Source organism: Scyliorhinus torazame, chromosome 6, assembly GCF_047496885.1.
Source record: "Scyliorhinus torazame isolate Kashiwa2021f chromosome 6, sScyTor2.1, whole genome shotgun sequence".
NCBI lineage: Eukaryota > Metazoa > Chordata > Chondrichthyes > Carcharhiniformes > Scyliorhinidae > Scyliorhinus > Scyliorhinus torazame.
Window position 1 is genome coordinate 104,604,959 of NC_092712.1, and position 12,281 is coordinate 104,617,239.

Sequence of the window (12,281 nt, forward strand, 5' to 3'; positions counted from 1 at the left end):
CTTATCTCCTGTTGTATCTTTCCTATAGCATCTGTACCCTGGAACAATGAGCTGCCAGCCCTGCCCCTACCTTAGCCATGTTTCAGTAATAGCTATAATATCCCAGTCCCAAATACCCATCCATGCCCTGAGTTCATCTGCCTTGACCGTCAAGCTTCTTGCATTGAAATAACTGCAGTTTAATCTAGAATTCCCTTGCTCTCTGCCCTGCTTTCTCAGATCATCTGTCCGGTCATGTTTTGTGCACTCTCCCTTTATTTTATTTCTCTTGGCCTTACTGGGCCCATTCACGGAGTTCTCCATCGTTTCTGTACTCTGTACGGCGGCCCTTTTTGATTTTTGACTTTGGTTTCTCTGCCTTTCACTTTTCCCTTACTGCCTTTTGATTCTGTCCCCACTTTACTTCCCTCCGACTTCCCGCATCAGTTCCCTTCCCCCTATCACATTAACTTAAACCCTTTAAACATAGGTGAATAGTTCATTTCTGTTTGTATATTTGGATGTATTTTGGATAAAGATGTTAATGAGAAGGTTTTTGTGAATGGCTATTATTCTTGGATAGTGGCCAAGGGGAAGCTGAAATAGGGCATCTTTGATGTAGTGATATGGGTCTGTCGCATTCCGAGAAGTGGTTTCATTGAAAATGAAGTCCAATCATTTAAGAACAGTTAGGAGTTTTAAAAGCCTCCTCTTCACTCGAGGTGCCTTGCGAGGTGCCTCCTCTTCACTCGAGCAAATAACTGCTCCCTTGTAATGTGTTTGAAGGATGCAGCAGGCCACCAGCAACTTTCGGACCTACTCCTCCAGCATGTACTGCCGGGCTTCCCCCTGAGCAGACAAGGCATCAGAGCTGTTGCTTCAGCCTGACTATTGCGTGCCCAGTGGTGCTTTGTGTGGCACTGTGACTTTCATTGCATGTGGGCTCTCCCGCACGCTGCTTCCTTCCGCCTTTGGTCAGACATCTCAATTGTCTCTGCATGGAGTCTTTGCTGCTGGGATGTCCAGTTGTTTGATTCTTATACCCCTCCTGGTGCCTTTCCAGAGACTTCTCTTACTTTCAGCCAATGAGGCCGCAGGAGGGGGTCCTGACACCCAATAGGTTGGATGATGACCGTTTGACAGGACACCAGTTCCCGCCCCCAGGTGCCCATCTCTGGTGATGTTGCTTGCATGTAACCTGGTGTCTTATAAGTTATCGGCAGGAACTCTGGGTGCCAGAAAGTCTGGCTCGACCTGGGCTACTGACTATTAATAGACAGGTGCATATGAATAGAGTGTGATGATCTCCTGATGGGTGATTGACAGGCGGGTCTGGACATGTTCTGGCAGTTGGTCTGTGGCTTGTGTATTGTGTCCTTGGTCAAGCCCGAATTCCCATCAGCTGCTTGAGGTTTGGACTGTAGTTTAACTTAAAGTGTTCAATTCTTTAATTTAGGATATCCAATTTAATCGGGCTCAAAACTAGGCCCTGTCAGGTTACCACAGTCCCTCCTCTTGATCCAGTGAGCATCAGCAAACCGGATCACAGAATCCTAACCAAACCATCTGAACAAGTATGCAAATCTTGGACTTACGATACTATCCCTAACCCACATTAGTAAAAACAAACTTCATAAATGCATTACATTCAAATGAGTACTTCAGCAAGAATAATAAAAAGAGAGCAGAATGACAAATCAATCAAATTATACAAAATAAAAAACAAAGGGGGTATATTCATCAAGGTCTTCATCACACATTCTTTCACAATATCAGATTGCGCTCTCTGAATCCAGCGTTAAATGAATTCTTTCTTTCACTGGGAGAATTTCAGTGTGAGGAATGCCTATTACGGTCATGTGTAATAGAAGGTGGACACATGGGTGAATTTGGGTATTTGAACCCCAATCCACGAGGTCCTCCCACCATGTAGTGACTTTAATCTCTCTAATGTTCCTTTTTATTTCACCTGGTCGTTGCACCACTTTGACAAAGGTAGTGTGTGGGCGGCACGGTGGCACAGTGGGTTCGATCCCGGCCCCGGGTCACTGTCCGTGTGGAGCTTGCACATTCTCCCCATGTCTGCCTAGGTCTCATCCCCACAACCCAAAGATGTGCAGGGGAAGTGGATTGGCCACTCTAAATTGCCCCTTAATTGGGAAAAAAAAATTGGGTACACTAAATTATTATTATTTTTTTTTTTAAAAGAAAAGGAAAAAAGAAGACAACGGTCGTGAGTGCAGTAGCCAGTTGTGTTCAAATTTGTTGAAGGTTTCTCGGGCAGAAGTGATGTCCTGGTATCAGATTGTTCTGAACATTCCCCCAGAATTTGCCTGAATTTCTCGCTAGCGTTCATTACTATCTTCTTCCTCCAGTGTATGTCCACTATTTCAATTAATCCTATCCTAGGTGGAATGCGTGGCCTGATGCAAAAGGTGGTGTTATAGATGTTACTGCCCCATGCTGATATTTAACTAGCGAGGTTGTAATACAATATTCCCCCTCCTGTCTGTAAGATACCCGGGTGACATCCCTTTCTAAATTCCGAATTTCCAGTGTATAATTTAGGTCAGTAGTTATTCTGAATCCACAAAGGGCACGTTCATTTATACCGGATGTGGGCACACAACCGTTTTGACCAGACTGGTGCCTATAAGCTTTCCCCCTTTCTCAACCATGTACGTTAGTGTCTCACCTTACCCCATGCACATCCCTTCCTGGATGATTCCTATTCTTTCTGCTTCAAAGAGTCTTAACCCGACTTTGTCATGTAACACCATCCCTAGCCTGGTCCATGGGTTCCTCTGTAACTATCATTAGACCAGACCCTGGTCAGTTGCTCCAATTGGCAGATAGTGACAGTGGGTGTCTTTTTCCCCGGTATAGGTGGTCAATTTGTTTGTCGCAGATCCAGGACGGAACCTTTCTCTTCTAACCTGCTCAAGGTTCTCTCTTAACCATTCGACAGTTCTGTTGCCCAGCATCATACTCCACCCTCTCTTGGTCAATCTGATTAATGATTTGGGCGTGTCCTTCTAGTACAGCAACCATAAATTTACTAGCCTGTTCCCAGACAAATCTCTCTCGGCATCTTGCCGGGCATTTTCATTTAAGCTGTCCAAGGTCTGTTTAACTTGTCCGGTTAGGACTCTGAGCTGGTTGTCCAAATCAGCTAAATCAAATGGGTTGATGGTGGATACCCTTGCCCATATGTGGTCACCAGAATGTTCAGGATTTCCCTTCTCTTGCACCCCTTTGACCTGGGTGTCTCCTCTCCCTTGTCTGTCCCAGTCTTTTGGCTTAGTAACCTTTGGATCAAGTGGAGGTACAGTGTCCTATGTGGGGAGGGACACCAGTCTGGTAATTGTGTTCCGGCCAGGCCTACCACTACTGGTACCAATTTGTAGTGATGTTGTCAAATAATACCATGCTCATTTGTTTTAGTATTAACCTGTTTTGGGGCTGTGGGGTGACTTCAGGAAAGTGGGGAAGGGCGTGCTATCTGTTGGCCTCAACCCATTTTAATAGGTACAATAGATGTATGATTTCTGTATGATCTTGTTGGGGCAGCTCTGTCATAATTCCAGCCCTTTGTCCACCCATGGGCTAGACAGGCTAGCTCTAAACACCCATGGTTAGTGTATGCCCATCAATCACTCGTGAGGGAACAATAATCGGAGCTAATATTATCCTTCCTGTCCACCACCCTCTGGTTGTTGTACGCATAGGTGACGCTCTTATTGGGGTGTACCCATAGGATACCCTTCTCACACTCGCCTGCATCTGGTGGGGTGAACCACATACAGCGGGGTTATCGTAAGCCGACCTTCTGGTCTTCGATTGGTGTGGCATCTGTGGTCAGGGTTTTCTGTTTCCATTCTGGCACGAGGAGCCCTAGATAACACAGGAGTATGTAGTTCATCCTGGAAAATAGATCAAGGTAATATCTGTCAATTTTCGATAATATTTGCTTCTCTTTCCCCTCCCCTTTTTAAAAAATAAAACCACAACAAAATTGGTGTCATTAGTAGGATTGTTCTGAAATCCGTATCTAATATTGTGATTGCATTCTTCTGGGGTGGTGGTTGGTACCACCAGTACGAGAAGAGTGTGATTGAAAAAACAAATAATTGGAAAGAGTTCGCTTGTAGCTGGAAGCTGTGTGAGAAGCCAAGAGAGTATGGGGTCAAGAAGAGCCCATTGGTATTCTCGGGAAGAAAGGCGCAGAGGTTCACAGCTAGAACCTGCGTGGCTTCTGAAAAAATATTGAAGACTTTTTGATGCCACAGCAGCTGTTCCTGGGTCAGTGTAGGCAGGAAAAGTGCTTCCAAAAGCCCCTTTATGGGCAAGGCATTTGGTGTTGGACCTTCTACCTCCTCCCTCTTCAAAAGGTTTCCACATAGTGCAGCCGCAGCTCCATCTCATCATTATGCGGCAACCACAGCTTGGGTGGCAATTACTAGTTTTATGCACCAGTTCTTAAAATAGAGCCTCCAAAGACACAGCACATACTTCCACCCAACTCAACATAAGGATTGACAGAGGATACAGCAAGACATAGATAGGTTGGAGACTTGGGCAGAGAAATGGCAAATTGAGTTTAATCGAGATGAATGTGAGGAAATGTATTTTGGGAGGCCTAACATAGAGGGGAAATATACCGTAAATGGCAAAACTCTGAGGAATATAGAAAGTCAGAGAGATCTAGGTGTGCAGGTCCACAGATCTTTGAAAGTGGCAATACAAGTGGACAGGGTAGTCAAGAAAACATACGGAATGCTTGCCTTCATTGGACGGGGCATCGAGTATAAAAACTGGCAAGTCATACTACAGTTGCATAGAACCTTGATAAGGCCGCACTTGGAATATTGTGCACAATTCTGATCGCCACACTATCAGAAGGATGTGGAGGCTTTGGAGAGGGTGCAGAGGAGGTTTACCAGGATGTTGCCTGGTCTGGAGGGTGTTAGCTATGCGGAGAGGCTGAATAGACACGGACTGTTTTCTGTAGATCAACGGAGGTTGAGGGGCGTCCAGATAGAGGTCTACAAGATTATGAGTGGCATGGATAGAGTGGATGGGCAGGCACTTTCCCAGGGTGGAGGGGTCAGTCACTAGGGGGCATAGGTTTAAGGTTGAGAGACAAAGTTTAGAGGAGATGTGCGAGGCAGGTTTTTTTACACAGAGGATGGTGAGTGCGTGGAACATGTTGCTAGGGGAGGTTGTGGAAGCAGATACATTAACGGCGTTCAAAAGGCATCTCGACAAATACATGGATAGGGTGGATATAGAGGGATACGGCACTAGGAAGTGCTGAGGGTTTTGGCAAGGGTGGTATGACAGGCTTGGAGGGTCGAAGGGCCAGCTCCTGTGCTGTATTGTTCTTTGTTCGAATTCTTGGTGACTTACTGCCCAAATAAAAGAAGTCCCCAACTTGTTCACCTTGGCAAAAAAGGTTTAGCAAGGAAAATGTGGAAGCTTTGGAAAAGAAATGGGAACCTCGGTAGAATATTCAGGGTTGTGGGGGTGGGGATAAATCTTCATGAGGTTTCCTTCCCACTTTGAGTCAGGGTGCTGTCTGGACCACTTTAGGACCCTCTCCTTTTCCCGAAAGCTGTGGAACCTAATGATGATCGCTCGAGGTGGCTCATTCGGCCAAGGCTTTTGCTGAAGCATCCAATGGGCCCTGTACAGTTCCCAGGGGGAAGCGAGACCACCATCGCCCATCATCTTCCCAAATATCTGTGACAGGTATTCAGTTGGATTCGGGTCCTCCATCCGCTCTGGCAACCCCACGACTCAATGGTTCTGCTTTCTTGACCTATTTGCAAGATAATCAACCTTTGCCTTCAATCTCTTATTTTCCTCAGCCTCCACCACCATCTGGGCCTTTACAACGCAAGCTGCTCATCTTGCATCATCAGAGCCTTCTCCACACCCTGTAACACCTCGCCTTGCTTCTTTACCACCTCAACAGTCTTAGCAAGTTTCACCTGGACAGGGCCCAGTGCTTCCACGATCAATTTACGCAGTCTCTCCGGCACCAACTTCCACTGCCTTTCAAAATGCTTTTCAAACTCTTTTGCGAGCACACCCGAGAGCATGTCCGCTGTTATTAGGATGGCCGTCGTTGGCAATGCTGTTGTCGGCATTTTCTCTGCTGAGGAACTGCACAAAATCTCAGGAGTCCGCTGAAAAATTGTCTACTGCGGGTTTCTTGCTTCCTTTCTCTTTCCTTTTTGGCTTGTGTTCACTGTGGGAGCCTTGTAGCACTGATCCAGAGTGCTTTCCTGCAAAAGTCTCCTGAGAAGGAAGGACGGTAAAAAGAGGGAAAATCGACCGTGGATATCTAAGGAAATAAGGGAGAGTATCAAATTGAAGGAAAAAACATACAAAGTAGCAAAGATCAGTGGGAGACTAGAGGACTGGGAAATCTTTAGGGGGCAACAGAAAGCTACTAAAAAAGCTATAAAGAAGAGTAAGATAGATTATGAGAGTAAACTTGCTCAGAATATAAAAAGATAGTAAAAGTTTCTACAAATACATAAAACAAAAAAGAGTGGCTAAGGTAAATATTGGTCCTTTAGAGGATGAGAAGGGAGATTTAATGGGAGATGAGGAAATGGCTGAGGAACTGAACAGGTTTTTTGGGTCGGTCTTCACAGTGGAAGACACAAATAACATACCAGTGACTGATGGAAATGAGGCTATGACAGGTGAGGACCTTGAGAGGATTGTTATCACCAAGGAGGTAGTGATGGGCAAGCTAATGGGGCTAAAGGTAGACAAGTCTCCTGGCCCTGATGGAATGCATCCCAGAGTGCTAAAAGAGATGGCAAGGGAAATTGCAAATGCACTAGTGATAATTTACCAAAATTCACTAGACTCTGGGGTGGTCCCGGCGGATTGGAAATTAGCAAACGTGACACCACTGTTTAAAAAAGGAGGTAGGCAGAAAGCGGGTAATTATAGGCCAGTGAGCTTAACTTCGGTAGTAGGGAAGATGCTGGAATCTATCATCAAGGAAGAAATAGCGAGGAATCTGGATGGAAATTGTCCCATTGGGCAGACGCAGCATGGGTTCATAAAGGGCAGGTCGTGCCTAACTAATTTAGTGGAATTTTTTGAGGACATTAACAGTGCGGTAGATAACGGGGAGCCAATGGATGCGGTATATCTGGATTTCCAGAAAGCCTTTGACAAGGTGCCACACAAAAGGTTGTTGCATGAGATAAAGATGCATGGCATTAAGGCGAAAGTAGTAGCATGGATAGAGGATTGGTTAATTAATAGAAAGCAAAGAGTGTGGATTAATGGGTGTTTCTCTGGTTGGCAATCAGTAGCTAGTGGTGTCCCTCAGGGGTCAGTTGTTGGGCCCACAACTGTTCACAATTTACATAGATGATTTGGAGTTGGGGACCAAGGGCAATGTGTCCAAGTTTGCAGACGACACTAAGATAAGTGGTAAAGCAAAAAGTGCAGAGGATACTGGAAGTCTGCAGAGGGATTTGGATAAGCTAAGTGAATGGGCTAGGGTCTGGCAGATGGAATACAATGTTGACAAATGTGAGGTTATCCATTTTGGTAGGAATATCAGCAAAAGGGATTATTATTTAAATGATAAAATATTAAAACATGCTGCTGTGCAGAGAGACCTGAGTGAGCTAGTGCATGAGTCGCACAAAGTTGGTTTACAGGTGCAACAGGTGATTAAGAAGGCAAATGGAATTTTGTCCTTCATTGCTAGAGGGATGGAGTTTAAGACTAGGGAGGTTCTGCTGCAATTGTATAAGGTGTTAGTGAGGCCACACCTGGAGTATTGTGTTCAGTTTTGGTCTCCTTACTTGAGAAAGGACGTACTGGCACTGGAGGGTGTGCAGAGGAGATTCACTAGGTTAATCCCAGAGCTGAAGGGGTTGGATTACGAGGAGAAGTTGAGTAGACTGGGACTGTACTCGTTGGAATTTAGAAGGATGAGGGGGGATCTTATAGAAACATAAAGATTATGAAGGGAATAGATAGGATAGATGCGGGCAGGTTGTTTCCACTGGCGGGTGAAAGCAGAACTAGGGGGCATAGCCTCAAAATAAGGGGAAGTAGATTTAGGACTGAGTTTAGGAGGAACTTCTTCACCCAAAGGGTTGTGAATCTATGGAATTCCTTGCCCAGTGAAGCAGTAGAGGCTCCTTCATTAAATGTTTTTAAGATAAAGATAGATAGTAATTTGAAGAATAAAGAGATTAAGGGTTATGGTGTTCGGGCCGGAAAGTGGAGCTGAGTCCACAAAAGATCAGCCAGGTTTCCTCCCACAGTCCAAAGATGTGCGGGTTAGGTGAATTGGCCAATGATAAATTGCCCTTAATGTCCAAATTGCCCTTGGTGTTGGGTGGAGGTGTTGAGTTTGGGTAGGGTGCTCTTTCCAAGAGCTGGTGCAGACTCAGGGGGCCGAATGGCCTCCTTCTGCACTGTAGATTCAATGATAATCTATGATTAATCTAGGACAAAGGTTCGGCACAACATCGTGGGCCGAAGGGCCTGTTCTGTGCTGTATTTTCTATGTTCTATGTTCTATGATCTCATTGAATGGTGGAGCAGGCTCGAGGGGCCAGATGGCCTACTCCTGCTCCTAGTTCTTATGTTCTTATGAAAAATCTGGCAAAAGGGCCTAAAAAATGCATATCCTTGTCGGAGCTACGTGATGAGCGACCTCTCCCTCACGTGCCGCCACATCTAATCTTGAATGGTTTTGTGTAGTCCATGTTTGGTATAGTATCAAACTATTAGGGCTGAGTGATATCACGGCATCATCAATTCAGAGGTTTCTGGTACACACCCCCTTCACAACACGAGGTGCCCACCTGAGTGCCCTTCCTTGGCAGTGATGTTCTGATAGTCAAACCTTAAACTTGAATGCTCAGTGAACTCTTTGGCCAGCTCCTGATCAGAACACTGATAGACAAGTGCTTCTTATTGGGGGTATAGTTAAACTTGTTGAAAAAAAAAGTGAGCATAAACAGCAGGTATGAAACCGTATACAGTACAAATAACATGTTGCTTGATACAGGATGGTACACAAGAGGGACTAGGACTGCTGGTAATTGTAACCAGGGGAAATTCAAACCAAATAAAACACTTCAACAAATTGATCTGCTGAATAAATGAGTTAGAGAAAAGGGAATTGGAGTGTGGAATTATAATCAACATAACTGTAATAAGTGATTAATTTTCCAACGATAAGTAGAATCATAGAATCCCCACAGTGCAGAAGGAGGCCATTCGGCCCATCAGGTCTGCACCGACCCTCCGAAAGAGTATACTACCCAGGCCTACTCCCTATCCCTGTAACCTTGCAACCCCACCAAACCTTTTGGGCACTAAGGGGCAATTTAGCATGGCTAATCCACCTAACCTGCACATCTTTAGACTTTGGGAGGAAACCAGAGGACGGAGGAAACCATTGCAGACACGGGGAGAACGTGCAAACACCACACACAGTCACCAAGGTCACAATTTAACTCGGGTCACCGTGAGGCAGCAGTGCTAACCATTGTGCCACTATGTCTTTTTGAAAGATCAAAAACTGAATTTTGAATCCAGTGTGGGAAACCAAACTCTTGGATCATTTTCCATGCTGCCATTTTGATGTGCAAAATTTCTATTCGGGCCAGAGATAAGTTGCGCCCAAGTAATGGGCCCGGTCCTGCCTTGGGGCAGGAACTGACTCTGGACTCATGATTTTCAAAAGCGGATGGTAGCTATGACTGGGCTTGCCACTGTCTTGCAAATGGCGTAGGCAGGACATCAGAGGACCTAAAGCCCAAAGATTCAACCAAGTGCCCAAATACTCAGCTGTAAGATACTTTACCTGCTCTACTTAAGTAAGGGTGCCACTATTTGACTACCCGACCAGTTCCCTTTTCAAAATTCCTAAAACTTCAAATCAGTAGCAACAATAAACAATGGTTTCATCTGTGTATGAACATGTGCCAGACTTATTCCCATTCTCACATTTCAAAATGTCATTCTGTTCCTCTCCAGCCCCTAAACAAGCTCATCAATGAGCCAAAGGCAAGTTTTAATTGGCGGGAGCATGTGACCGGATCCCCCCCCCTCCCCCAGCCCTCATTTTGAAACTTGCAGCACATTCTGGAGACATCGGAAGACTGACCCTGTCATCCGAGCGAGTACACTACTTCCAAAGTACGCCCACACCCAATCCTACACCCACAGGTGATTGGAGAAGACGCTGGGTTACATTTTCAAATCCCCACTTGTCGGTTGAGTTTAAGGGGGCAGTTAAGAGTTGCTTAAGTGACTTTGATGAAATTCTGATCCAAGTAACTGCTGCATACTTATATACTGATATAACAAACTCAAATTCTAGACTGTCCACATTAAATAAGTTCAACAAGCAGGTTCTCAAATTGATGAGCAAAATCAATTTGAGGAACAATGCACAAAGTTCTCATTTACTTTGTTTTTGGGCATAGTGGGCGTAATTCGCCCATCCCGCGGAAGGATGTCCACGGCGCCATAAACGCCGTCGCGTTTTACGATGGCATGAACGGGCCGCTGCCAAGAGTAATTCTGGCCCCTGCAGGGGGCCAGCACAGCGCTGGAGAGTTTGCGTCGCTCCAGCTGCCGATCCCGGCGTGAACTGGGCGCCGCGGGATCCGCGCATGCACAGTGGCGTCTTCAATGCGCCGACCCCGACGCAAAATGGCGCAGGGCTACAGGGGCCGGCGCATAGGTAAGGAGGCCCCCAGCCAGAGAGGCCGGCCCACCAATTGGTGGGCCCCGATCGCGGGCCAGGCCGCATCGGAGGGCCCCCCCCCACCCACCCGACCCTTCCTGCCGGCTGCGAGCAGGTGTGGACGGTGCCGGCGGGACTTAGTGTTTTCACGACGGCCATCCCGGGCCGATAATTGGCGGGCAGGCCACGTACAGCGGCCTGCGACCGGCGCCGCGCCAACCACGCCAGCGCCAATGGCGCCGATTCTCCGCTCTGCGGAGAATCGTGTGCCGGCAGCGTGGCCCGGTCACGGGGATTCTCCAGCCTGGCCCAGGGCTCAGAGAATCCCGCCCCATGTTTATCTTGTTATTTAATGTTTTACTTGTTGCCATTTTATTTTAATTCCCTGACGATAAAGGTGTGTGTCCTGAGTCATGCAGCATTGGTTCCTGGTCTGTGGTTAAGAACTGGCACTCAGACCCCACATTTATGGTGGGAGTTGCCCTTTCAAACAGAGCTTGAATTGATTAACTGGACTACTTTGAAAGAACTTTACAGCTAGCCTGCAGTTATGTGGAACAGGGAATTTATATTTTAATGAAAACTTGTAAAGTTACATTTAAATAGAGCAAAAAGCAAGATACAGAGGATGCTGAAAATCTGAATTAAAAGCATGCTAGATATACTCAAGTAGGTCTGGCAGCATCTGTGGAGAGAAACCGAGTTAATGTTTCAGTTTGATGACCTGATGAAATGTCAAATCTTCTCTCCACAGATACTGTCTGACCAGCTGAGTAATTTCCAGCATTTTGTGCTTTAGCTGTGGCATATTGATATTTTCGTCTTGGCCTAACAGGTGAAACAAAACAAAGAAAATGCCTGGATTGAGGACGATGTCTGGAGAATGGAAATTTATGTTTCACTCGGAATTTTGGGCCTTGCGATTCTTGCCATATTGGCTGTGACTTCAGTTCCTTCTGTCAGCAATTCATTGAATTGGAGAGAATTCCAGTGTATACAGGTACGTTTTTAACGAGCACAAAATGATCTGTATGTAGCACCACAGCCACAGGGTCAGGAGCATGGGTTGGATTGTACATCATTCTGCTGGGTTTCCAATTAAAAATATATTTCTAAAGAGATGGGGAAATCAGAGTCTGCTCTCCGACAGGGTAGAGGAGATTCACAGGCAATTCTGTCTTTGTGAATATCCAAACAACAGACATGGAGAAAAATTGATGAATGTTCAAGATCAGATATGATGTAGGGTGTGAGGTGAGGGAAAACATAATGCTTGTCAATTGGTATTGTTGGAGGCTCACATTTGCAGTGTGCAATCAAAAGCCATGGAGTGAAACGGTGCACAGAGGTTAGCACTGCTGCCTCAGAGCAGCAGGGATCTGTGTTCAATTCCGGACTTTGGTGACCGTCTGTGTGGAGTTTGCATGTTCTTCCCGTGTCCGCGTGGAGGTTCTCCGGGCGCTCCTGTTTCCTCCCACAGTTCAAAGATGTGCAGGTTAGGTGGATTGGCCATGCTAAATTGCCCCTCAATGTCCAGGGATGTTTCAGT

General features: G+C 46.0%; 2 protein-coding genes across 6 annotated transcripts in view; one reads left to right on the forward strand and one right to left on the reverse strand.

Annotated features, from left to right (window-relative positions):
- Nucleotides 1-12,281, reverse strand: part of LOC140424931 (uncharacterized) — a 170,488-nt gene that overhangs the window by 97,150 nt on the left and 61,057 nt on the right. For both annotated transcript variants that reach the window (XM_072508613.1, XM_072508614.1), the window contains exon 2: nt 3,757-3,902. In XM_072508613.1, coding sequence (XP_072364714.1) covers nt 3,757-3,902 — 146 coding nt within the window. The remainder of the gene's footprint in view (nt 1-3,756; nt 3,903-12,281) is intronic.
- Nucleotides 1-12,281, forward strand: part of LOC140424930 (STEAP1 protein-like) — a 49,705-nt gene that overhangs the window by 35,236 nt on the left and 2,188 nt on the right. For all 4 annotated transcript variants that reach the window (XM_072508608.1, XM_072508607.1, XM_072508610.1 and 1 more), the window contains exon 4: nt 11,568-11,732. In XM_072508608.1, the coding sequence (XP_072364709.1) occupies nt 11,568-11,732 (165 nt within the window). The remainder of the gene's footprint in view (nt 1-11,567; nt 11,733-12,281) is intronic.